Below are 25,034 nucleotides of genomic sequence, written 5' to 3'. Positions count from 1 at the left end.
TCACTGCATATAGTTTCTCTCTGTCTCTCTCTCTCATGCTTAGTCCAAATGACTCTGAGGAGAAAAGGCCCTCTGTTCAGTCACAACACATTGCTCAAGCCCCTGTGAGGCTGTTTGTTGTCCAGTTATAAGGAGAGGGGGTGGACGAGCTCAGAAAACAAGCCGTACTCCGTTTAATTTAGATAACGGCTTATTCTGTTGTGTGTCGGTGTGTGTGTGTGTGTGGGGGGGCGGTGTGTGTGTGTGTGAGCTTGGGCTCGGTTGGTGTCAGGGTACTGTTTGGTGCTGGCCCACAGCTGCATGTTTTAGACGACTGCTGTGCCCATATTATTGTGTGAATGAGGCGTTTTTAGCGTTTGCATTAGCTCAGTGTGTTCATTGTTTAATTTGAAATGCATACGTTATTATGCTGCTGAATTTTGCAAAGGCAAATAAAATGGCAGTAAAAAAATTTTTTTTTATTTCTTTCTCTAGAATAACTCAATATCGCCATCAGAAAGTTTGCGAACAGCCAGTGAGAAACATCGCAGCTCCTCAGACTACAGCTTGGATTCAAAGAAACGCAAAGTGGAGGAGAAGGACAGCATGAGCAGATATGTATGTTGATTAAAGGATAAGAACAGAAATGCTTCACATCTAGTTTTAGCTATTAAAGCTAAAAATATTCAGACATTAAAAAAAAAAAGAAACACAAGATTAACACAAGATATAAAGACCCATTAACTGTTAATGTTAATTCAACATTAACAGTTAATGTTAATTTTGAACATTAACTGTTTATGTTCAAAATTAACATTAATGTTAATTAATGGTCTGAGTGGCCAACTCAGACCAAACGGCTTTGTTAACTGTTACCAGTCTACAGGCAGACTACAATTCTAAAACAATGCAGGGAATCGAAGTCATTGTTCACAACTTCTCTTTCTGTTTGCTGATTTGCCTATTCTACTTGAGGAATCTACTGCAATGGGAGAAATCCCAGGCAGAACACTGAAGAGAGATGAGACTATCGGAATTGCAGAGGAAGGCGAAGGCCAAAACAAAATCTGTCAAAAGTTTCTCAACCTTATGAAAACTTTTGCAATGCCCTGTGGATATGAACCAATGTTCTACTTGCATGGCATCTTCACAGTGACAACTATCACTATCTCTGGCTGCAGGCTTATCCAACTCTCAGAAAGAAACACACGTTTATCCAGAGTATGTCTACTAAGGTGGCTGATTTTTCTAATTTTGTCGGCAGGACAGTGATGGAGAGAAAAGTGATGATTTGGTGGTAGATGTGTCTAATGAGGTGAGTGGTTTGTAGTTTTAAATGATAACACCTACTTTTTACCAAAGCTGTTACATAACCATAAAAATTGGTGTTTTATCAGGATCCCACTACTCCACGGGCAAGCCCGGCCCATTCCCCACCAGAAAACGGCATCGATAAACCGCGCCCACCCAAGAAAGACACGCCCAACAGCCCAGCGTCGGTGGCCTCCTCCGGGAGCACCCCGTCTTCCAAAGCCAAGGAGCTCAGTCACGTAAGACATCAAGAGAGATGAGGACAAAGTAGGACAGAAGGGGGTTTTAAAAAGGAATTGCAGGGAGAGCAAAAGGGTATGTGCGAATAGATCTGGAGCATTTTCTACTGTGGATTAGGAATGACTGTCTGTGCTATAAGTGCATAACTAAAATGTCAGGGATAATATTGTCCCGCATCAGGATCAGTCAGGTCTCCTCTGTTAATAGCTCAATGTATTTAACTATTCTGGGATTTTTGCCTCTGCCTCGCTGAAAGATTAAAGCTAAAGGGGATAGAAGCGGCCCCATCTCCATTGTGACCGTAATAGGTTTTAGAATAAATAGCAGTTTATGGCTGTGGGTTGTCAGAATTAGATTGGATTAGGTTCAGTTTGCTCTCAAATTGTCAGTCTGCACAGTGCCTGGTTTTTGGGATTGTGAATGCGCTTGCTCTCTTGTTCCCCTGACAGAATGACAAATCCTCCACGCCTGGTCTCAAATCCAACACCCCCACCCCGCGTAACGATGCCCCCACCCCTGGCACCAGCTCCACTCCTGGGCTCAGACCCATCCTGGGCAAACCACCAGGCATGGAGGCTCTTGGTTGGTACCATTCTTTGTCCTTGTTAGAGTCTAAATTTATTTGTTTTATTATCATTCTTTTCCAGTCTGTGGTCATCTCGCATACTGATATCCATCTCTAGTTTTGATTTTTCTTAATTTCTTTTTTTCCTGCAGCAGCACCAGCTTTGCGGACCCCTCTGTCCATTGCTGGCTCCTATCCTACTCCCTTTGCCATGATGGGCCACCATGAAATGAATGGAAGTCTGACGAGTCCGGGCGTATACGCTGGCCTGCACATCTCCCCTCAGATGAGTGCTGCAGCAGCCGCAGCGTATGGACGCTCCCCAATGGTAATGATCCTGCCTCTTTCAATATGCTACTCAGGATGTCACATTCAGTGTAAATCTGACTTTTCATCTCATTTGTGACCCATATCTGGGGGTTTTTTCTCCAAAATTTGACAAAGGCAAGTCAAAAATGTATTTGTTTTTCTAAGGCCATGAGCCTTCATGTTGCATTTTATCCAAATTTTCTACCATAGAGATTAAAACCTCAAAATCAAATGTAAAAAAAAAAATGGATGAAACGGCCAGGGCAAACATGCAGCTAAGCAAACTTTTTGATGGTTTCGATTGTACAAAAGTTTCAGAAACGCTTGACATATCAATATTTCCTTCCTTAAACAATTGCTGTATGACATGTGTCTCCTTCTGAGCACAGGGAACTTCATTGCTGAAGATCTTTCACAACAACAGTAGTGGTTACCATAAAGACATAATGTGAATAACATTGCAAAAAAGAAACAAAATCACCAGGAAGTGCTACCAGTGTGGGATCACAGCAACAAGTCTCTATAATGTGGATGCAGTTACTGAATAAAAAACATCCGGATTTAGCAATTTTGCAGAGTCAGCTAAATGTTTGACATAGTCTGGGGAAAATAAAAAAAAATAAGAAGCTATTCAAAAATTATTATTTTTTGTTTGCTTTGAGGCATGTCCGCAGTTTACATGTCGAGAGAGAGCAAGCCTTTCGACAGATAACAGGAAGGTTCAACAGAGTGCTCAAATGTTTCTCTGAAATTCTTTGAAGCAAATATTGTGAGATTTTTATAGGTCTCAGGACCAGACCTGGATGTGTTATTTGAGCAGCGTTAATTATGCTAATATTCGAGGAAAGATAGACGTCAACTTTACAACCATTATGTCCATTACCCCTATTAATATAGTTAATTTTGGTTTTACACTAACTGTTGTCTCACTTCTAATATAAATGATGAAGAAGATTTTTGTATTTTCTGCGATGTCCTTATGTCCTCTCTTTTAGTTTCTAAAGAGAAATTTGGACATGTTAGTAAAAATTCAGATTGATGCAGCTCTATCTGGACACGTTGAGAGTTCTTTCTTTGGTCACAGAGCTGAATTTCAGACTTTTATGTTATCTCATTCTTTAGGGTTTTGACCCTCACACACATATGAGAGCCCCTGGCCTTCCAGCTAGCCTCACGTCCATTTCTGGGGGCAAACCGTGAGTGTCTCACCAAATGTATAGCACTTTGACACATTTCCAAGGCCAACGACTATAATTTCACTTCTGTGTATCGTTCTGTAGTGCGTACTCTTTCCATGTCAGCGCAGATGGTCAGATGCAACCTGTACCCTTCCCGCCCGATGCTCTCATTGGCCCAGGTATCCCGCGTCATGCACGTCAGATCAACACACTAAGCCATGGCGAAGTGGTGTGTGCTGTCACCATTAGCAACCCCACCCGTCACGTATACACTGGCGGTAAGGGCTGCGTCAAAATCTGGGACATCAGTCAGCCAGGCAGCAAAAGCCCTGTATCCCAACTGGACTGTCTGGTAAGAACCTTCTCCCGATTCACTCATTTCTGACATTTCACAATTAGCCTTTGTAGTGGAGTTTAAAAACTGTGTCACTCCATCTAAAATCGGATAATCCTTTGTTGAGGATTACGTCCCAACTGGTACAGGGATAACATCCCATTTAAGAGTCTGACTTTAAATGTACTGAGTCAGAAATGTAAACATTTATTCAGTGTCTGAACAATACTGATCAAAATAATACCAGACTCAAAAGTATGAGTACTGTTATTACTTTTCCAGGTCTGTAGAAGTGTGAAGAAATGTTTCAAAACTATTTTTTACATCCTCATTGCTAGATAAACCAGTCAATTAATGCAGGTAGTTACCATTTCCAGTACCTTCCATGCTAAAGATATATGTGCAAAAAAAGGAGCTTGATTTTTTTGTTTGTTTGTTTGAGTTTTAACAAGTTATGTGCCTCATATAATACTGTCTGGACATACTGATGTTTTTTTACAAATATGTACAAAATAATTTTTTTAATAAGAGTTACCTCCTGCATCTTTAATTTGGGTTCAGATTCTAACCAGCATCTGCCAATTAGGAACCTTTGTCCTTAATGACAAAACTTTACTTTTGGGGGACCAAAAGTAAAGGAAATTAGGACCACAAATTGGAAACATGTTCAAAGAACATTTTTAGTTTGGTTTTACATATGTGTCATTCCTTGTTTATCTTTGAACACTATTGGCTACAGAAAAAAAATGACTTTCCAGATGTTTGTTGTTAATGCAGAGCACAAATTTATGCTAGGAAGAAAAACACTGAATAATCTGAAGGTCATTCTGTGGATAAATATAGAATTTTAATATTGTGAAATTTAAAATATATGCACTATCGTGACCATCTATACGTCTTTCCACTTGGTTCAGGTCAGCCTGGAGAACACCTGTTGCTTGATTTGGTCTGAGGGTTTTCCTCCTGATTCATTTCTAATTCTCTGCACTCCTCTCACTGGCCAGAGCTTGTATTGATTGGCTTTTGTCCTCCATGCGACAGAACAGGGATAACTACATCCGATCCTGTAAGCTCCTGCCTGATGGTCGCACATTGATTGTTGGAGGCGAGGCCAGCACTCTGACCATCTGGGACCTGGCCTCCCAGACGCCCCGCATCAAAGCTGAGCTCACCTCGTCCGCCCCGGCGTGCTACGCCTTGGCTATCAGCCCCGACGCCAAAGTCTGCTTCTCCTGCTGCAGTGATGGAAACATCGCCGTTTGGGACCTGCACAACCAGACTCTTGTTAGGTTAGGGGAGAAAAAAAATATATTCCCAGTGTGCGGGCTCTGGCCCCATAACAGAACCACTCTTGTGTGATGAGCTTTTAAAGAGGATGTCAATACATGTTTGTGTTCCTTCTTACTCTGATTGCAGGCAGTTCCAGGGTCATACAGATGGTGCTAGCTGTATTGACATTTCTCATGATGGTACTAAACTGTGGACAGGCGGCCTTGATAACACTGTTCGCTCTTGGGATCTAAGAGAGGGTCGACAGCTGCAGCAGCACGACTTCACTTCACAGGTATAGCCGTTTAATACAGAACCAAATGTGTAAGCCACCATTATGTTGTTTTAGCCACTGAACTGTTAATATTGTCCTGCCCCCAGATCTTCTCCTTGGGCTACTGTCCGACGGGAGAGTGGCTTGCTGTTGGAATGGAGAGCAGCAATGTGGAGGTGCTCCATCATTCGAAGCCGGACAAGTATCAGCTGCACCTGCACGAGAGCTGCGTCCTCTCCCTTAAGTTCGCCTACTGTGGTATGAACTAACCCTCATATAAGGAACAGAGAATATGTTACCTTGCAAAACTATTAACTCTCCTTAAAATTGTTAATGCAAACTTTAACTTTTGCTGTTTTTAGCTAGATCGACACAAATTTGTACATTGGTCTTAAGTGAAAGTAAAAAGAACGTTTTTCTATTTATTTTTATTTTTACAAATTAAAATCTGAAATGTGTGGCATGTATTTTCATTTAGCCCATTTTACTCTGATAATTTTATGTAAAATCCACTTCATTCAACTACAATGAGAAGACACCAGCGCAGAAGAAAGTTTACTATACATCAACCCAAACACAACACCCCCACTTCTGGCAGCATCATACTGAGGGAATGATTTTCTACATGTGCAAAGGGGAAGCTGGAGACATAAAAAATTAGATGGAGATAAATAAAGGGTAGCCCTGGAATCTAACCCATCCAGAAAATTCAGTCAAGTCTTTTACAGGATGTAAGAAAATAGTAAACCCTAACAATTAAAGAATTTGAAAATCTTTGTTTTACTAATGCAAACCTGTGAGATAATTATGGATCATTTTTTGGGACTAGCAGTGTACAATGAGTCACAGATCCCTTTTCTACAGACATCAAACTGCTTATGTCATTTTGTTTTCAAAATAAATCTTTCTTAGTTTGTTTTTGCCTCTAATTTGGCAGGAATTTCAGTGACTAGATGTGCAAAACTGTTAGACAGTTATAATTGAAGCAAAAGAAGGCTTAATAAAATGTTCTAGGACAACTGAAAATGAAATGCATTCTGCATTTTACAGACTTTTATTCTAGAGAAAAAAGCTCAAACTTGTATATCATTTTCTTTCTACTATGCAATTATGCACTCCTTGTTACTCTATCACAAGCCTTTTTTCAGTTGTTTTGTCCTCAAGGCTAGAGATGTCATGAGTCTTGTTCTGAAGATATTTTCCCTGTCTCTCATTAGTTCAAGGAGGCCTGATCATGGCATTGCCTTTTCTTTTTTTTGCAGGTAAATGGTTTGTAAGCACTGGGAAGGACAATCTGTTGAACGCTTGGAGGACTCCTTATGGCGCCAGCATATTCCAGGTATGCGGATCAATACCCTTTGTCTGCAGCCGCGGCCAAAAGAACGAGCGGAAGGACACGCCGACCGCTGTCTCTCAGGCCTACCCTATCAGTGAAAACTGAAACTGAATTATTGACCTGACAAAGGAGTCTTTTTGAGGGCCAAAAACTTGATGTCACCGCAATCTAATCTACCCCTGTAGTCAGCTAATCCTCCCCACTTTACTTTAAATGGATCAAAGTGTATTAGTCGCTTTCAGGAATAACACATTTTTATCTTCTCCTCTCTTTAACAGTCCAAGGAATCCTCTTCGGTCCTGAGCTGCGACATCTCAACGGATGACAAGTACATTGTGACGGGCTCCGGTGACAAGAAGGCCACCGTGTATGAAGTGATTTACTAGAACTGCTTAGGACGGCTTCGAATCGGAGCATGCCCATGCTTAGGAATGGCATGCTCTTCCTCCTCCGTCTATCTTCCCTCAAACAGACGAAATGGATTCCGCTTTGCAGGACAGGAAGTTTGGCAGTGCCAGACTGGAATGGATGGTGGCGCTGTTCTGGACCTGGATTTTATGTCTGATTACTACAACACTCTGTACAGCAAGAGCGGTTTTGCGAAGGCACTGAGATAAAGGAAATTAAACAAAAAGACGTCTTGCTGTTTTTTTGTTTTTTTTTTCCTGTTGGATTTTTTTTATTTTTTTTTATGCTTTTTGACTGTGGAGATAAAGTTCCATGACACAACTAGAAGCGGTGCTTCACTTTGGAGCTTTTCCTCGGAGGTCCTGTGAAAAGTGTACATAATGGAGTAATAAATGGCCTTTTATAGATTTATATTTTGGTGTCCAATTTCGCTTGTGATGGTTCTTTCTTGTTCTCTCTGTGATTTTCTGTCCCCTTTGGGGATGGAAATTAGATTAGGACTTTGTAAGAGGATATTCTGTTTCCTCCTCCCCTCCCCTCCTTTCCATTTTTTTCCCATGTTCTTTGTCAAGAGCAACCTTTTTCGGAAATCTAATTTGGAGCTTTTTTTTTCTTTCTTTCCCGATAACAGCTTTTTTTTTTTTCCTTTTTTTTTTCTTTGTTTGCTACTTGGTACAAAACAACAGATGCTTGTTCCAAGGAGTTTAGCCACAGAAGACTCCGGAACTGCCCGTTTCCCCCCGCTCCCCTGTCTGGAGGACGAAGAAATTCATTGTTTTCAGTTTTCAGTGGCCCACTGGCTTTGGTCAGCAGAAACTCAACTCTGAAATGAAGATCTGTCCCTGAACACTGGCTGCTTTCAGTAATACCAAAATGGATAACTAACGACTGGGAGACTGATAGATTTCCTGAAAGGCAGCCGTGACTTGAGCTCAGATGTTGACTCAACCATTGTATGAAAATTCATTGCTCCGCTCTGCAAAGTCATCAGTCTGTGCAAGTTAATTATTGCCTTCCTTGTTTTGACGGCCTGTGACTGATATGCAAGACTTGCTTGGTTACACATATAGATGGCAAGCAAAGCCACATCCACATTTGACAGCCTAGGTATGCCATTTGCTTTCTTCAGTACTTGCAATATTCTGCCTGGAAAACTCTTACAGCAACAACCTCTACATAAACTGTCGCATACACTCATCTTCACCCATAAGGATTGTACAGTAGACAGTTGTTGATAAGTCAATAAACTGTTTTTATATAAAGTATAATCTGGACTTGATTTCTAAACTGCTGTTGCCATTCTGCTTACGAAGGTGTTTAGTGAATAGCTGGATGTTTTAACTCTTTTTTTTTAAAAACGATGAAACCTTAACATGAAAGTAGCAGAAGAGTCAGGGAGAATGTGAAAAATATCCAACCCTTTTTTTTTTTTTACAAAATCTGCATATCGGCTCTTTTTAAAATGGTAAAATTATATATTTTTTATTTCATTTTGAAGGACTTATTTGCCTAATTGTATTTCTGTCATTGTTTTGGCTTCTATTTCAACTGATTCACTGGCATAGATTAGTGCCAAGACTACAGATGTCTGCAAATGGTAATTTTAATCTTTTTACATCAAACTAGCAACTATTATGCTAATAAGTTCATTTTCAGATGAAATTTTGTGCAGCTTTTATTGCAAGGGAATAAATCATAACTATGTATCCTCCGTCAATCTTTGTGATAAATTCAGTTAACTGAAAGACAACAAATTTGTTTATTTCCAAAATCTGAAACGTCTGAAACATAAGGTGTTCAAATCTGTTGAAATAGCAGATTTTAGACACATTTTTCAAAGAAGACTATGGTATCACTCCAGACCTTTTTCCACCTTCAGAAATAAAATGGAAACAATAATCTGATTTAAGGTACCTGCTTACACTTAAAATAGCATCAGATTTTTTGTTAGTTTTATTTATTTCCTAACTCTGGCTTTTACAGCTACAATTTTCTTCCAGTGCAAATACTTTTTTTTATTTGATTTATAAAGGACACCTTGGTGCTTTGGGTTAAAATTAGCAGGTTTTTGCTATATTTTTTAAATCATTCTCAAGTAAGGTTGCATCAGAACATGATACTGCCACTACCATCTTTCACTGTGTTCTTTTAGCAATATGGTTATTCTTTTGAAATTGTGGCCTATTCAGTTGTAGCTCTGCCTATAACACTTTCTTCCATAAGTTTGTGTCAGGCTTGGATATTTTTTATGAAAGAAAGAACTTCTGTCTTGCCAGTCAACACTTTAGTCATATATGCAATGCTGTAGAACCTTTTTTTAGTATCTTTGTCCTGACTGATACTTTTCTACAATTAGATATTTTTGATCTGCTCTCTTCAAACCATGACTTAAATGTGAAAAACCCAGACATAGACAAACATTTTTAAAAAGTTCAAGCTTGTGGATGGCTTTATACTTTGGAGGTGAAAACATGTTTTTGTACAGTTTTACGATGATAATAATCTGAAATTATTTAGCATTTTGTGCAAGTGTTACACAGACATGACATATGTACACATTGTAATGTTCACCCCCCAAAATTTTAAAAGACATTTTGCTTATCTTGCTTTTGATTAATGTGGTACAGTAACTCACAGAGATCTTGCACATCAAAAGTTTTTGAAGTTGGGGTATTTTGTGACTGTAGCAGGAGTCACAAAATAAACCTGCCTAATAGGAAGCCTCCTATTAGGCAGGTTTCCTACCTAATAGGATTCCAAGACTGAATAAAAATGTTCAGTCTCTAAGTCTGGGTACAAAAACAACAACAAAAAAACGAAAGAAAAATAAATATTTGTACATTTATTTTGTTTGAAATAGAGATTGTGTAATACTGCAACACAAGGTCTTACAAGGTTAACTTGAAAGATGAAAATGTCAGGAAAAGACTACTAAGACAGCGGAACTCTATTTTTGGTTCATTGAATTTGTTATTATCGATGGCATGTAGACACAAGAAGACAAAATGCTGAAATTAAATCAATGTGTGCTATTAGATTAAGGGTGTGTCCACACTTATGCATTGTTTACCTTTGCTTCTGGTACACTGGCCTGTATCCTAAAAATCTATAACAATAAAACAAAAGACGTAGAAAAATAAGGGATAAAAGCATGACCAAAAAAGCAACAGAAGTAAACACAGTTATTCACTAAAAATGCAGCTATTATAACACAGTCACCTTGATCCCGTGCTTCCAGAAGCTTAAAGGATACCTTTGATCATGAGGCATTATCACAGTCAAAGACTTTATCTTTTTTTTTTTATTAGTATTATTCAAAATTTATCTTTTTCAAATGTCCCTGTTTAGATTTTTTATTTTATTTTATTTTATTTTTTTATTGAACTGTATGGAATAGTACTTCCCAATAAATGTGGGAAACGTTTTGACATTATTTATTATGGCAATTTATTTTGACATGGGAGTCCAACACAATGTGTAACATGTTTATATCCACTGTTTGTAGGGTATGCGAAAAGTATCTTGTCTTTGTGTCTACTGCCTGGAAGCCAAAAGCATGTCCTCAGAGTCCTCGCTTCAGTTTGTCTTGTTACTATCTCAAGGATTCTCCTGTACTCCAGTCTGCATTTACAGTACATGCAATATTATTCACAGGCTCTCCTTGACAGTAAATGGAAGTGCATCAGCAAATGGCAGCAAATGCATCCAGAGCTGACATCTATCTCAGGAGAACTGCAGACATAAACGGAAGACTCTCCGTGTGCTGTTAGAGCGGCTGTGGTGGATCTCCTGGCTTAACTGGAATTCAGAAAATGACTGAGCTCACATTAATATTTGAGGGATGAACTTGGTGCAGCTTTCAAAGGCGCAGTGTGCCCCAAGTGTGGTCACTGTCGGCTCCAATCTCTTGTTAGGTTTTCATGGTTGCACTGTGACATCACACGGTCATCTTCAGTGTGATTCAGTAAGATGGAAGTTTAATTCAGAGCTATTGCATGAAGGAAAGAAATGACGTAAACACACCTCTTGAGTTCTGTTGAGTGGCCTCTTGGTCGCTGAATTCGTTGGGGCAGGATGAGGAGAATGGCCCAGTCCATCCACTCCACCACAACACTTTTCTAGGACCATGTGCTTGAAGCAGTGAGCTCTTCATAAGGCTGTCTCTCCAGAGATGTTGTTGTTGGATTACAAAAGCGGGGCCGGATGCTTTCAGCATGGAGCCAGCCGCCGCGCTACGCTCTCACGGGCTCATTTGTTAAAAGCTGTAGTCTTTCTTTTTCCACATGAAGTGTGTAGTTCCTGTGTGCATTTGTACCTTAAGCTCCCAGCTCAAGTACGATTTTCTTCCTCTCTTAATCAAACAGTGGAATATCTGCAGATGAAAGGCCGCACCTCTAAGAGCCTAATCGTGGACATCGAGGGGGTCATTGTCTCGCCTTCCGCTGATCTACGTTTCAATGGAAGGCTTTCAGCAGGTTCTCATGCAAAAGCCCGTGCTGCTCTCAACTATTTAAAGAAGGGTAGTGGTGCAGGATGAGAGACTAGAGTGGCCCAAGTGCTTTACAGAAGTTCAAAACACAAGAGCGTAGTCCAGTTGCATAGTCTGTCTGGATTGTTAGAGGGAAGATCTGAAAACCATGCAGGAAACCAAGTGGTGACTGATAATATGCTATCTTTTTTGATTTACCAAGTAGCACAGTTAAGCATGGGCTGATTGCTTATATCAAGTTGGGCTGAGGTTTTAAAATGCTAAAAATTTTCCATCACAACGAATATTTTAATATCCTTCAATGAGATACCAGAGAAAGTGCAGCAGTGACATTCTATGGTGCATGGAGTAATGCAGAGTTCCCTCTCCCCCACCTGTTGCTGCACACTTCTTGTCATCTGGCGGAAAGAATAATTGTAAATTTTTTCTCGTTCACTATCACTATTATTATTGATTTAGGTTTTTGGACCCACTTACTCATAAGTATAACAGATCATGGCCTTTAAGTCAAATCAGAATAATTTTAGCATTTCTGCCGTCGATATTTACTGTTTATTTCACATACAGTACCTACATTTCCTCATAGTAGACTGAGTAGAATGAGTAAATGATGACTTGAAATTTTTGGTTATCAAAGTGGGTACAAAGGTTCTGCCAGGTTGGAACTGATTTGTGGGGCTTATAAAACATCCAGTTGTAAAGGGAATCATTTTGGACCTGAAGAAGTCACATAAGGAACTACACAAACTGGCAAAAGAAAGTAACAGTGAAGGAAATTAAAGGAATTAAAGGAAATTACCATCACCAATTTTCATTGTGACTTGTACCAGTAAGTTTTAGGATGGATAATATCTTTTATTCTGAGCATTAATGTGTAAAAAGCAGAATAGCGAAAAGATGGGATAGTCTACGCAATAAGTTTAACCATCAAAATCAAATAAGTAATAAATAAATTGTAGAGAAAGCATTGCAATAAGGGTAATAATCAATATGTCATTTTAATTTGGCTGCCTAAATAAGAGTTTTTCTGTTTTAAATAAAAGTTACATGATCATGTTAAATGTTTCTGCTTTAAATTGTTGGTGTAAAAATTATGACACCCTGAAACTCTGGTGTTTTTACTGAAGATAATCATAATGTGAGAATCTCATAATGGCCCTTTCTAACCCACAACCCAACAGAATACCGTCTTGATCTTTTGGCCGGAACTCTGTTTCATATGTTCTCCTTTTCATCACACAGAAAATCTTTTTCTTTTCTCTCTTTTTTTTTTCTGACAGCATGAGACTGGCACCTTCCTGAAATTCAGAATATTAATCCACTAATCACCTGAGCATTGCCAGTCCTCGGTTTTATCTCCAATGCATGTGAAAGCCCCCGGTGCCTAGTGATTACAGCATTTGATCTGGGTAATAATGTCTTCACTGTTGCCCTGCCTAGGGCCCAAAGGCAACACAGCTCTAATCCACAGTGCATTCTAGTGGAATCGCATTACACAAAGACCACCAGGGTTCTCTTATAGAGGGGAGGGCCAAGGGATGGGGGGGGGGGATAAAGTAGGAGGTTGCCATGGAAACAAGCTCCCCGCTCTCTGTTTTTCTCTCTCTCCTCTCTCTTTTATGTAGACACACACACATACACCCAGACATTACAGGCACACTCACTCCTGGGACAGATAAGCGAAAGACAGGTTCTGTGTTTACCTTCCGTGGACCCTCCAATCCCCAAGCAGGTTGAGCCCTGATAACATGAAGCCTGTACAGTCACCGACCACTGACAGCAGATAAGCACTCCAGCAGAGCAGAGCAGTCATCGCCCTCCAACCAGGATGAACAAACCTGGGAGACCCGGATTCATTTGGATTAGGGTGGATTGCTGCTTGCCAGCGCTGCCTCTGTCACTCGCTGTGTTCAGACTGCTGATGTTCACAGGACTCTCTACATGAAAACTTGATGTTGCTCTTTACCCCGTGGAGAGCTTAGTGAAATGACACGGCCACACGAGTGGACTGGATGCTATTTTAGATATTGAGGTCAAAGCGGCTGACAGCATTGGCCACGTTTGAGGCAACGCAGCTATTACGATAAAATAAATAATTTCCTCTCTGCTTATCTTTAGAACCACTGTTTTGTTTCTGCTTTGGCAATAAAGGTTTTCCAGAAGAACTAACTCCAAAAATCCTGTAAATACTATGGCTTCTGATTAGATTGTTTTTTCGTGTTACTTTAATGCCCCATGAAGGGACTCTCATGCTCTTTGATGTTAAGATCAAGACAGCTACAAGTGCTTCTTTATTATGTGCATTATGCTAAGATGCTAATTATTTTTCCACACACATTCAGTGATTAAAGCACAGCTGGAGGTGTATAAGTAACATGACTAATTACGGGGGAAATGCTGATATTGAGCTAAGGTGATGAGAACTGGATTTCCCTTTGGCTAATCTTCGCCTGTGTTTGCTTCTAATTATTATTTAAAATAATTTACACTATGGCTACTTTTGCTGAATTGGAAAGAATCTGCTCCTACATATAAAGAATTTTGCAGTTGGTTTTGATTTGACAAAATGTGTACACTTTACTGCTTTGTGGATTAATATTGCAATATAATTAGTCAGAATGTCTATCTTTCCATTATTTTTGGAAGGACTGTTGAATGTATAAACACAATCTAATTTTTTCCTTGGTGTTAGTTGCTTTAAGCCATTTAATGCAGTGTAAAGGTAACAGCAGTCAGTGAAGGTTGGTACTTTTCAATAAGTAACATACTCTTTTGTAATTCAGACAGGAACCAATACAATCACCAAGGAAATATGGCTTGCAAGTTCTTTTTGTTAGTTTTCTTTTGACAATATCCTGTGCAATCACAGGATATGCACAGGAATGCATATCCAAATGCATCTGTGATTCACAGATGCATTTGCTAACTCCAGGCTATCAGTTGTTGGTTAACACTGAATAGATGCAAGTTGATGTCTGAAATTTGCAGTGAGGTTCTGAAAACATCCAGATCTTTATCAAATACACTCCGAACAAACCCCAGCTCATCTTTCTCTGAAGGAAGAGAGTTTGACATTGAAGCACATCTGTATTTTATTTCTGAGGAATTGTTTTTAGCTAGTATGTAAACCTTTGAAAGTTATCTTTTGACTGTCTTTCTGAAGCTGGTGGCACCATATCATATATTAAGTGTGTGTTTACAAAAACCAGTAGCATAATTCTTTATGTTGACACAAAAGTACGAGATAAAGTTTTACCTGACTTGGAAAAGTTAATATAAAAATCTCATAACATTCTGTACTCATATTATACATGGAAAAAATATGGAGGTGGTTTGTTTTGAATCTGTAAAAAAAGTAACTAATAATAAGTATGTTCCTACAGAAAAGAGACGTGTAGGATTTTTTGAGGCAAAGGATCATGATGAAGAGACAAAATGATACTGTCTAAAAAGGCAAGCTTAAAAAGATTTAAAAATAAAACATTTAAAATTGAAAAGTTCAAAAATCTAATGGAAACTCACTTAGTTTTTCTAGTTAAAAACTTGATATACTGACGTGTCTGTCACTCCTGGCACCCTCACCGCCCCTGGCCAAGGTACCGCCATGTTCTATTGAAAAGACAGTGGGGGCAATCTTTCAAAAGGGATCCATTTTTGAAAATATATTATGATATAATCATGTTTTCCCTCTAAAAGCCCGGGAGGAAACCTGTCTGTCAGACGGCAGCCCTCTCTTAGCTGTCCGGGCCTGAGCAGAAACAGCAGTTGTGTGTTAATAGAACCCAGAGGCACTGTGAAACCTTACCCATTTTGCTTTACGCTTTCAGCCAGGAGATTAAAGTCAGGGAAACATTACAGGAGGCTGGATAATTGCCCCTGTGTCTCCAGCAGACAAAAGGCAACGCTCTGGCAATTCCCCTTGGTAAATTGTCAAGAGAGGCTCAAGGATCCTTCAAGGCTGCAGCAAATTGTACAGTGCTGTCTAACAAACTACCAATCTCTGGATATTATGAGGCTTCCATATATCTTCGGCCATAATGACAGTCTGCACCGCCGTAATAGAGTGCGAGCACACTTCCAATAGAAAAATTGCCACCTTGGCTCCCGGTCTTTGCTTTTCACTTTTCACTTTTGTTCCCATTTGTATTTTGATTTATTTTTGCTATCATTTTTATGTCGGTCCAGAGTTGTTTGGTTGCTGTTACCACCAACAGATGATTGCAACCTTTCCACCTGAGGGCCACTTGATTCCCCGACAGAAAAAAAAAAAAACAAAAAAAAACAAAAAAACATAAATCTGTGATCAGTTAATGAGCTGCCATGCATACTTGGTGTTAAGGGTGTCTCCAAATTAACAGAGGCTTTTGTCATGGCTCTCCTCTCTCACTTTCTTCCTCTTACTGCCACTCTCTCCGCCCTTCCTCCTGCTCTTCAATTTTCTCCCTCTACCTGCCTGCTTCACGCTCCAGCAGCTCCATGTCTGTGGCTCTGGCACTGAGCAGCATTCATTGTCAGCACGGTTCATGTTTAGAATTAGCAGTTTAATGAGAACAAAAGAAATTAATTGGTGGTTTAGGCCTAATGAGACGTCTGTGAAATTAACAGGCCCCGTCAATAGAAACAAATAAAATCCTTCAGCGCGATGTTGGGGAGCATTATTCTGACAAAGCTTTTGACACAATGATGAATAGCAGGTCAGGAGAGACCATCTGTGCTTTTTTAAACCCCTGCAGGAGGCGGGGGGATGGAATGTGGGCCGGCTTCGAAGAGATGGTGATAAAAGAGGGAGCGACACTCAAAATGGGGGAGAAGAGGGAGGGAAAAAGCTGAGAAAAAAACAAATTCACCAGCTTTATTCATCACCCTTTAGCATGATACCACTGTCTAACCATGGCTACAAAGGAAATAAAAAACACAGGCATTAGCATGTGAAAGGCACCGGGTCTCTGACTATGCGTCCAGAAAGCCAAAGAGCTCTGATTTCGAGGGATATTTAACCTCCATTCACACAGCAACAAAGGCCTGGCTGTCGCGCTGAGAGCAGTGGTTCAGCCTGATTGGGGCTCAGGGGGGAGGAATGAGGGAGGAGGGGGGACAGGCAGGATCACAGACCTCATTTGTTCCCCCTCTTTACTTTAGCCCGTCTCTGTTCCCACTGAAGAGCAGCATTTCCTCTCTCTCTCTCCTCCCCTCCACCCCACTTAGCTCCCCTCCCTCCCTTTGCTCTCAGAGTTGTAAATGTAAGACCGGAGGAATAAATTGGATGGGAAGGAGGTGAGGAGGCAGCACAGAGAGCAGTAATACATCTCTATCATGTTCGCTGACCTTTATTTACCGAGTGCTCAGCAACATCTTTATGCGTCTGCTGGACTTCCTCTCGTTTTAATGGCTTCGCCGTATGAAAGTTGCGGACGTGATGGAGCCGGTTATCTGCATGTTGTCGGCCCTGGCCAGTGACTCAGCCTCTCTGCGGCCACCCAGCGGGGCCGGCCCTGCCCAGTCCAGCCTGTTTGTGTATCATGGAGGAACTGTTTGCTTTCCTGTGCTGATCAAATAAACAGGCCATGTCTTTGGGGGTTGGTGGAAGGTTGGAGTAGTGGTGTTGTTTAGCTCTATGGTCAAAGATAAGGAATTGTTTGATGCAGTAGAGAGAAACGAGAGCGATTTAGGTCAGCTAATCTGATTTACACAGAGATGGTCTGGCCGTTGCAGGGAGCAGTAATTACATAGAGGGATTAGCCCCCCCCCCCTCTCTACTACTCTCCCTCCCTCTCAAAGCTGCCAACCTACTGTGAGGAGAGAGGGGTCCCGGCTTAAAGGCCTGAGAACTGCTTGAGTATGTTGCTGCAACAACAGCAGCTTGAGCAGCTCTTGGTGCAGATTAAAAACGCCGGAGATTGAGCTCAAAACAATGGGAGCATTAGGAAAAACTAGAATTGCTGATCTTGTTTACAAGCATTTAATTGTGCTGTTGCGTCCACTCATCCGTCCGTCCATCCGTCCTTTTTCATTATTTCTTCCCTTTTTGAAGTTTCCACATTTACATTCTAACCGCTTAAGGACTTCTTGTTTCTTTGAAAATTTGAAAATGTTGGTGTAAATGTGAGCAAGATTTTGCGTTCATACTTCACCAAATTGGCTATAAAGCAATGAGGTTTTTGAAAATCTTGATCTGGAAAATGGTGAAATTTGGACATAGAAATCTGAAAACATAAAATTGGTGAAATGGGAACACTTGGCGTATGTGGCACATGATTTTAGATAATGGTAATTCTCAGCCTCGGCATTTCAGACATTAACTATTTTTCCATTTATGCAGAGTTTCCTTTGTGTGTGTATTTAAAAATGCACAGCTGAATTATAATTGCTCTGCCAGAGCTGTCACTTCATCCAGAGGAATGACTTGCACGCTTGGCTGCTGTCTCTAAAGTGTGCTTGGCTAATCCACTCATTGCTTTGTGCATTCAGTCCTGTGAACCATAGGGCACCCGCTTGGATGCCCGTGCATAAATTACTGCCATGGAACATAAAGTGCTGGGAGGATTTTTCTTAACGATCGCCAGCGCTTTAAATGCTTCTGCTTCAACAGTCGATTCTGCTCGGCCCATTCAATTATTCAGCGGCCCGTCCCTCATTAACAAAATCCTGACCTTGACATGTCTGCCCTGTTTCTCTCCCCTGACAGACTCAGCTCTCCAAACGACTCTGTTTGCTCTCATATTGGCTGGGAAATCCATGCATATTGATAAGTTGTTTGCAGTGTAATTGAAAATGTCAGTTATGAGGCCCAAGCAGACAAAGGTCAAAACCAAGAATAAAAGCTGACAGGCTTATGTCCATTGAATATATACAGTGATGTGTACAGGTGCAACTTAATCAAGTCAAATCTAATTTTAAATTGAATTTATTTTAGTAATTCAGTTTTTAAAATATGAAAGTCACATAGGTTTATTAAACAGAGACAGAGATGTTCCAAGTGACTTTTGTTGATGATGATGATTATGGTTTATAGGAAATGAAAACCCCAATTGAACTTCTCAGAAAATTGCAATATTGTGTAAGATCAATAAAGAAGATGATTTCTAATGCAAAGTATCACTTATTGAAAAATATATTTGTACTCCAATTGCAGCTTTTTTGTAGGAAATGCTAAGAAAACCAGACTGTGGATCAGCAGAGGTTCTAAGGAAACTCAGGTTGCTTTAATTGTGGCCGTTTTAATTTTTTTGTTGCTGTTAGATTCTCTCATCTTCTACTTGACAGTGTTGTTTAGGTTAGACCAGATTGATGTTCAATCCAGCACAAATGTCACTTTTGGCATTTTCTGAGTCTCAGTTATCATAAATTAACTTTTTATGATATTCTAATTTGTTTAAATGCACAAGTGGGTCAAATTAGGTCATATGTGTAAAGCTATTCTAGGTCTGAGGTAATCAGATGACTATTTTCCATTTCATGTAATTTTATGGATTGGTCAAATGATGACACTTGATTAAAATTCTTCTCCATTGCCAAAGGTCAAATTGCTCATCATTCATATCTCTCACGGTCTGGGTAAACATCCACATCTCAAACACTCGATAGGATTTATGAATATGCTTATCAGGAGCGTAACTCATAATTTCTTGAGGAGTAGCAGGTGTCCTGTGGGAGCCTCCTTCTCTGGGCACGGTGTTTTCCATCAGTGACATGAGGTGTCAATCAAACCCTGATATGTAATATTCCTTTGTCAGTATCTTAATCTGAGCCTGAGGGGGTGTCACCCAAGGCCAGCATATTGGCCGCTATTTCTGCATAAACAAAGATTTGAACCTCAATCCCCAGGGCAGGTATGCTGGCTAACGGGCCTCCTCTCGCCCCTACCGCCAGACGCTGTCCTCCCCCCGCAGGCGGGAGCAGTGTCTGCCTGCTGGTTCTTTAATCGATTGCTAATGGGTTCAATTCCATCGTTGAGGGAGCTCCTTGGAACATGGCCCTGAGACTGAATGAAGTGGAAATACCATTTGTGGCTTTATGAGCCGTTATACTGCAGTGAGAGACCTCTATTCGGCATGCTTCATAGCGCTGTGGAGAGTTTTGCACCACCCGGTTGATAGTTTTTCTTGCGCTGGCTCCCACTGCTTTCGTCTCAGTGCTTCCCATTTACACCGTGCCCTAAAGCATTTACATCCACTCAATCTGCGACAAAATAGCTTTGCTTTACTGCATTCCTGCAAGCCTTGATGTGTAGGGTAATGATATTAGTATATCTCCCTTATATACACCGCGGCCCAGCACACTCACTCCCCTTTTTATGCAGGGATAGTCATCAGCTTTTATCAGGAGTTATAACCCCGTGCAACTCAAGCTTCTGACATCACTTTGTCTTATTACCAACACTATCTGTAAAGCATAATTTATGAAACTGCAGCTCTGTCTTTCTACGGCAATAAAATGTTTACACCTCTTGCAGTGAAGGAGCTTGTGCCATATAGCACACCCTCCCTGATTTACAGATCTGCCCGGATTTCTGCAGAGCTCTTATGAGCTTGCTCTGGCTGAAGTGCAAAGCTAAGCAGCCAACACTGTTCTACATTTCACAGCCAGTCCCAGCAGACATGTACTCTTTGAAGCATTCTGGGCCAGGGATACAAGCCTTGTTTGTTCAGTACTTCCACAGAGGTAAGAGAGAAAGGGGGAAAAAACTAAAACTAAAAACTATTTTTTTTCTGTCACGGCAGTAGAGAGTAACAGACTTTGACATCTTAACAGTAAGTTGCTGCCAGATGCCTTGATGCAATCGCCCATGTCAAACAGGAAGAGAAACAAATGCTTCATTGAACCAGAGGTTATCTTAGAGATTGTTGGAGGGAGGAATGGCGAGGGATAAAGAGGAAGGAGGCAACAGCAGGAGGCTCTGTGGGTGTCAGCACACTCGGGGATGGTTATTCTCAACCCTCTGTATAAGCACTTTCTTAGATGTTGTGTGAATAATTAGTGTGCCTGGCCTAGATTGTCTCAACGACGGACAGTTAATCTCCTGAAGAACACCGAGGAGAAAGCTGCAATCAAGGAAGCCACCGACTCCTGAGGAGGACCTGGTGCCAGAATGCTGCAGCAGGGTACAAAACACATGTTTGTGTTTGTTCTTTCAGGCTCCTCTTCCAGCGCCAAGTAGAGTATGACAGGATTTACATGCAGGCTTCTAATCTTTGTAAGCGAACCTGTTTCGGGATGTAATTCACATGGTATGTCTTTTGATTCGGATTAGTCCAGGCAATCCTCTTACCCCGTGGCTCAGTATAACTTATCACTGACAGGGCCGTCTCGTGGAGCGGTGCAAATCCTCATATCCACCCCTCCCAGACTTCCAACTCGTAATTCTAATCTGTCCAAATCTGATCTGAGACTTTAACTTCCAAATACCTCTTGAAAGCCACAGCTCAAACTGAAGTTCATGCAAGGTCTTTGGATTACATAAATTGAGGTTAGGGATTTCCACTATGTTCTTATGTTGCAGAATAAAGCACTATGTAGTCTGGGGTGGCATTTCTATGATTGCTTTGGCTCTTTCATGTTGATTCTTAAATAAAAGGATAATTTCTCACATTAGTTTCTAAATATTCCTAAATGCTTGACATTCTATATAATTCTTTAACTCAACCCTATATGGATGACTGTATCATAAAAACACACTTACACACACTATGAAAATTTTCTCTGCAATAATTGTAATCAAGAATAAATTATACACTATGCACTACAAAATTTCACCATTTATCAGTTTTATCATTTGTGCTCTATAAAGCAGAAAAACATACATTTGTAGAAAAGTTACTTTCATAAGTAGCAAGAATTTCAGAAAAACACAAAAAAAATGCATATATTGTTATATAAATAAGATGAAGAGGATGTGTAAGATACATGACCAAAACAATATAATATTTTGCATCCATTTCTGTCTTTCCTTTGAATAATTAAAGTGTAAAACGCATTTTATGATGTTTAAAAGGTAGGGATCTCAAAAGGCTATTATCAAAACAGTAATACATCTGGTGTTCGAGACTGAAAATAATGAAGATAATGAAATATATCTCTTTAAATGGGAATTTATTCAAAATTAGATGCTATTGAATTGGTCAAATTTCATGCATTGTAAATTAATTAAATCAATCTTCTTTATATTAAAATCTACAATATGTACTATTTTTGAACATAAAACTAAATGAAAGTGATTTGACTTATGAAAAAATTTAAGAAAAAGCTTTCTAAACATTGCATATTTACATGATGGCATGCGTCAAGATTTTATAAAATATTAAAATGTATGCATCACGTTGCCTATCCTTTAAGGTTCTTTATAATTCAATAAACAGGATTTAAAGTGGAAGCATACATGCTCCACTTTTTCTGCCTCAGCTGGAAGGCCACAAACGCATTCCTATTAAACCTCGCAAGATTATGCCTTAATCTCACTGAACACATGTTGGGTGGAATAAAAGCAATTTTATTTCTGAAACAGTACTCCACACAGCTCGCTCTCTCCCTCCCGCCATAATCTCATCCCGGCTTCTGCAGCAGAATGAAAAGTCTTGCTGTCGTGCCAAAGCAGTTGTGTTTTTAAGAAGGCAAAAAGAGATCAAGGTCCTAATTAGAAGTTGTAACACATTTAAATGCTCCCCTCCCTCCTGAATTTGACTGCAGCTACAGCCTGAAGACAAACTTGGATTTCAGGGTCTGTGTGCTCTGCTAGTGGTGAGACAGTGGTGTGAAGATGATGATAAGCCAAAGCTCTAAATCCCAGACTCAGCTGTCTTATCTGGAGCTTGCTGGGCTGTGCAGCACGCTTTAATGGAGGCGGCTTGCTGTCTAAGCTTTAGCTACAATCGCATTAAGATTCCCCGTCACCTTAACTTGGCGTGTTTGTTGTCAGTTTTTGATTGAATCTTGTGAATTTAGGATCATGTCGCTTAAAGTCACCCCACAGTTTTAATTCCTTTGAATGCTGAGTCCCCAAGAAGGAAGGAAGTCTAATTTAATCTTTTATCACATGAGTAAAATGACACTGATTCTGCAGCTAAGAATATGTCACCTTCAAAAGAAGTCAAGCTGTCTTTTTTTAATGTTGCATCAAATAAAGGATTTGCCCTTTTGCTCCCATCATTAGAAGCAGAAAAAATAAAGACTCAAGTGTTGAAATGAAACTAAATTACTTTTGTTTGTCATTCAAATCAACACTTGTTTTATTTTTTGATAACATGAAAAACAAACCAGTAAAAAACTTTTTAAAAATAATTTTGCATCCTTTTGTATCTGTAACAAAACGGTGTTCACTTCTTCCTTTTACCTCTTTTAGATCAGTTTATTGGAAAAACCAAGATCTAAGATGACTGAGATGCCTAAAGTAGAACCATAAAAAGATTTTATGCTGTGTAGTTTGACATCTGCATAATAGTTAAGCTTTAACATGTTGTATGACATAAAACAATATCATCAAATTCACCAAATATTCCCAAATCAAATATACGGCAACAATTAAAGCCTTTTCTGGTTCAAAGCCCTGTAGAGAACTGGGCTGAAGTAGGGTTGGATAAACTGTGCACTTTATCTGGAGAACTTTCCTTTTACTGCTCCTTTAGATCCGCTTGTAAACAACAATGAAATACACAAAATCCATCAAAGAAAACTTTAGCATGCCTACAATATCCTGTGGGATCCATTTATTCAAAGGGTCATTTAATTCAAGAGATTTTTAAAAAATAAATTGATGATAAATAAAAACATGCAGAAGAAATAAAAAAATTTTATGACCAGGTCCGTTGGTCATAAAATGAAAGTTCATAATCTATTGTGTTTTTTCCAAACTAATTGCTTTTCAAATGAACAACTATCTGGTTTGTAAGGGCTGAGTGGCAAAAACATCTATCTGAGGGTAAAAACCAGAATACTTTTTTTTTTACTTTAAGCTCTCTCAAACCCAGAAGAATCATTGCAACAGATTCTGGTTTCCTCAAAGTGGACTTTATTATTTATCATATGCCACCAAATCAGCAGTCTTTATTCTTTTTATTTTCATGAATGCCAGTTGTTACATTCATTACTATAGCTTAATACGTTAATAAAACCTTTAAATGACTACCTGAATAAAAAAAAAAGTGTTTTTTTAATCAAGCTTGACTAAGCAGTTGTCAGGAAGTAGTGGTGTGGAGGTGGTGAGGCAGGACGCTGTAGACCCAGAGTGTAATAAATAAATGACTTTAATGATGAATGTCCAGAATAACAGTCCAACATAGTCCAAAAACACCGGGCAGCACGGCCAAGCGGAAGCCAGGGCTCAACGCCAGTAGCAACCAGTTACACGAAGGACTAAACGACGAACTGGCCACACAGACGACAGAGACACAACGCAAAATGAGACGACAGAGGAACAGGTGGGGTTAAATACATTGAGGGTAATCAAGGAACGAGACACACCTGGGAAACAATCAAGGGGAAAACAGGACAACACAGGGACTCAAAATAAACACACAGAGAAACTCAAATCACGACAGCAGTGCTGGCAGCTAACATCCTCTTATCACAAAGATAAAGTAATGGGTGTTTTGTGAAATTTTTACATCTTGACGCTGTGGTGCATATGTAGTTAAAGCCCAAAACAAAGCAGCAAAACAGTACTGCATGCAGTGGAGACTAAGGCCAGAAAAAAAAAATCAGTTGGTTGCCATGGAGACTCAACACAGACTGGTGGACACACATTGATGATCAAGAAGTCTTTCTTCTGCAAGTTATCTTGCTGCTTGGAAGTCAAGATACATTACATTTCCTGTTCCTCCAAGTGCTATTTCATCTCCTGATATTGTTTCATCCAACAATTTGTTTAATTTAATATTTTAGATATAAATGTAAAAACAATATTTTCAAAGTCCATAATATTGTTAGTGGTGAATTTGAATTGAATAACAGACATGTAAAGCATTTTGACAGTCACACGGCTCAGAAAGTTGTGTAGGGAAACGTTGGGCTAACTTTCACTCTTGCTAGCCTGCTCTGGCAGCACCACAGCCTTTGTTATACCCTCTTTTGTTTATCACTGCACTCCCTCACACTCAGCCACAAACATTCACATGAAGAACACGCACGCATCACACCAGCACCCCAATGAATCCCAGTCTGTTTACTCAGGTGCCTGCTCACTCAGTGCAGCGATGAACTCCTGTGCAGACTTTAACACTCTGCTGCCTCTCAGGCAAATGCCAAAACAAATCTTGTCATAATTAGCTGTAATCCCGCTCATTACCGTCTGCTTAATTATCCTATTAATAGCACTTCCTGGGAGAGCTTGTTTGCTGTGCAGGCAAATGTT

The 25,034-nt window shown here is 39.9% G+C and overlaps 1 protein-coding gene across 8 annotated transcripts in view; it reads left to right on the top strand.

Annotated features, from left to right (window-relative positions):
- tle3a (TLE family member 3, transcriptional corepressor a) overlaps positions 1-10,631 on the top strand; it is a 29,311-nt gene extending 18,680 nt beyond the window's left edge. For 6 of the 8 annotated variants that reach the window (XM_044124706.1, XM_044124702.1, XM_044124707.1 and 3 more), the window contains 12 exons: positions 475-597; positions 1,244-1,294; positions 1,377-1,529; positions 1,980-2,112; positions 2,248-2,423; positions 3,527-3,600; positions 3,685-3,934; positions 4,958-5,205; positions 5,333-5,480; positions 5,567-5,717; positions 6,722-6,798; positions 7,074-10,631. In XM_044124706.1, the coding sequence (XP_043980641.1) occupies positions 475-597; positions 1,244-1,294; positions 1,377-1,529; positions 1,980-2,112; positions 2,248-2,423; positions 3,527-3,600; positions 3,685-3,934; positions 4,958-5,205; positions 5,333-5,480; positions 5,567-5,717; positions 6,722-6,798; positions 7,074-7,181 (1,692 nt within the window). In that variant the 3' untranslated portion in view covers positions 7,182-10,631. The remainder of the gene's footprint in view (positions 1-474; positions 598-1,243; positions 1,295-1,376; positions 1,530-1,979; positions 2,113-2,247; positions 2,424-3,526; positions 3,601-3,684; positions 3,935-4,957; positions 5,206-5,332; positions 5,481-5,566; positions 5,718-6,721; positions 6,799-7,073) is intronic. The other 2 variants (XM_044124708.1, XM_044124705.1) reach the window with 1 other exon arrangement.
- Positions 10,632-25,034: the final 14,403 nt, after the last annotated feature.

The sequence above is a fragment of the Gambusia affinis genome, linkage group LG08 (assembly GCF_019740435.1).
Source record: "Gambusia affinis linkage group LG08, SWU_Gaff_1.0, whole genome shotgun sequence".
Lineage (NCBI taxonomy): Eukaryota > Metazoa > Chordata > Actinopteri > Cyprinodontiformes > Poeciliidae > Gambusia > Gambusia affinis.
The sequence above is the reverse complement of the archived record's forward strand: the minus strand, read 5'-3'. Positions and strand labels throughout refer to the sequence as shown.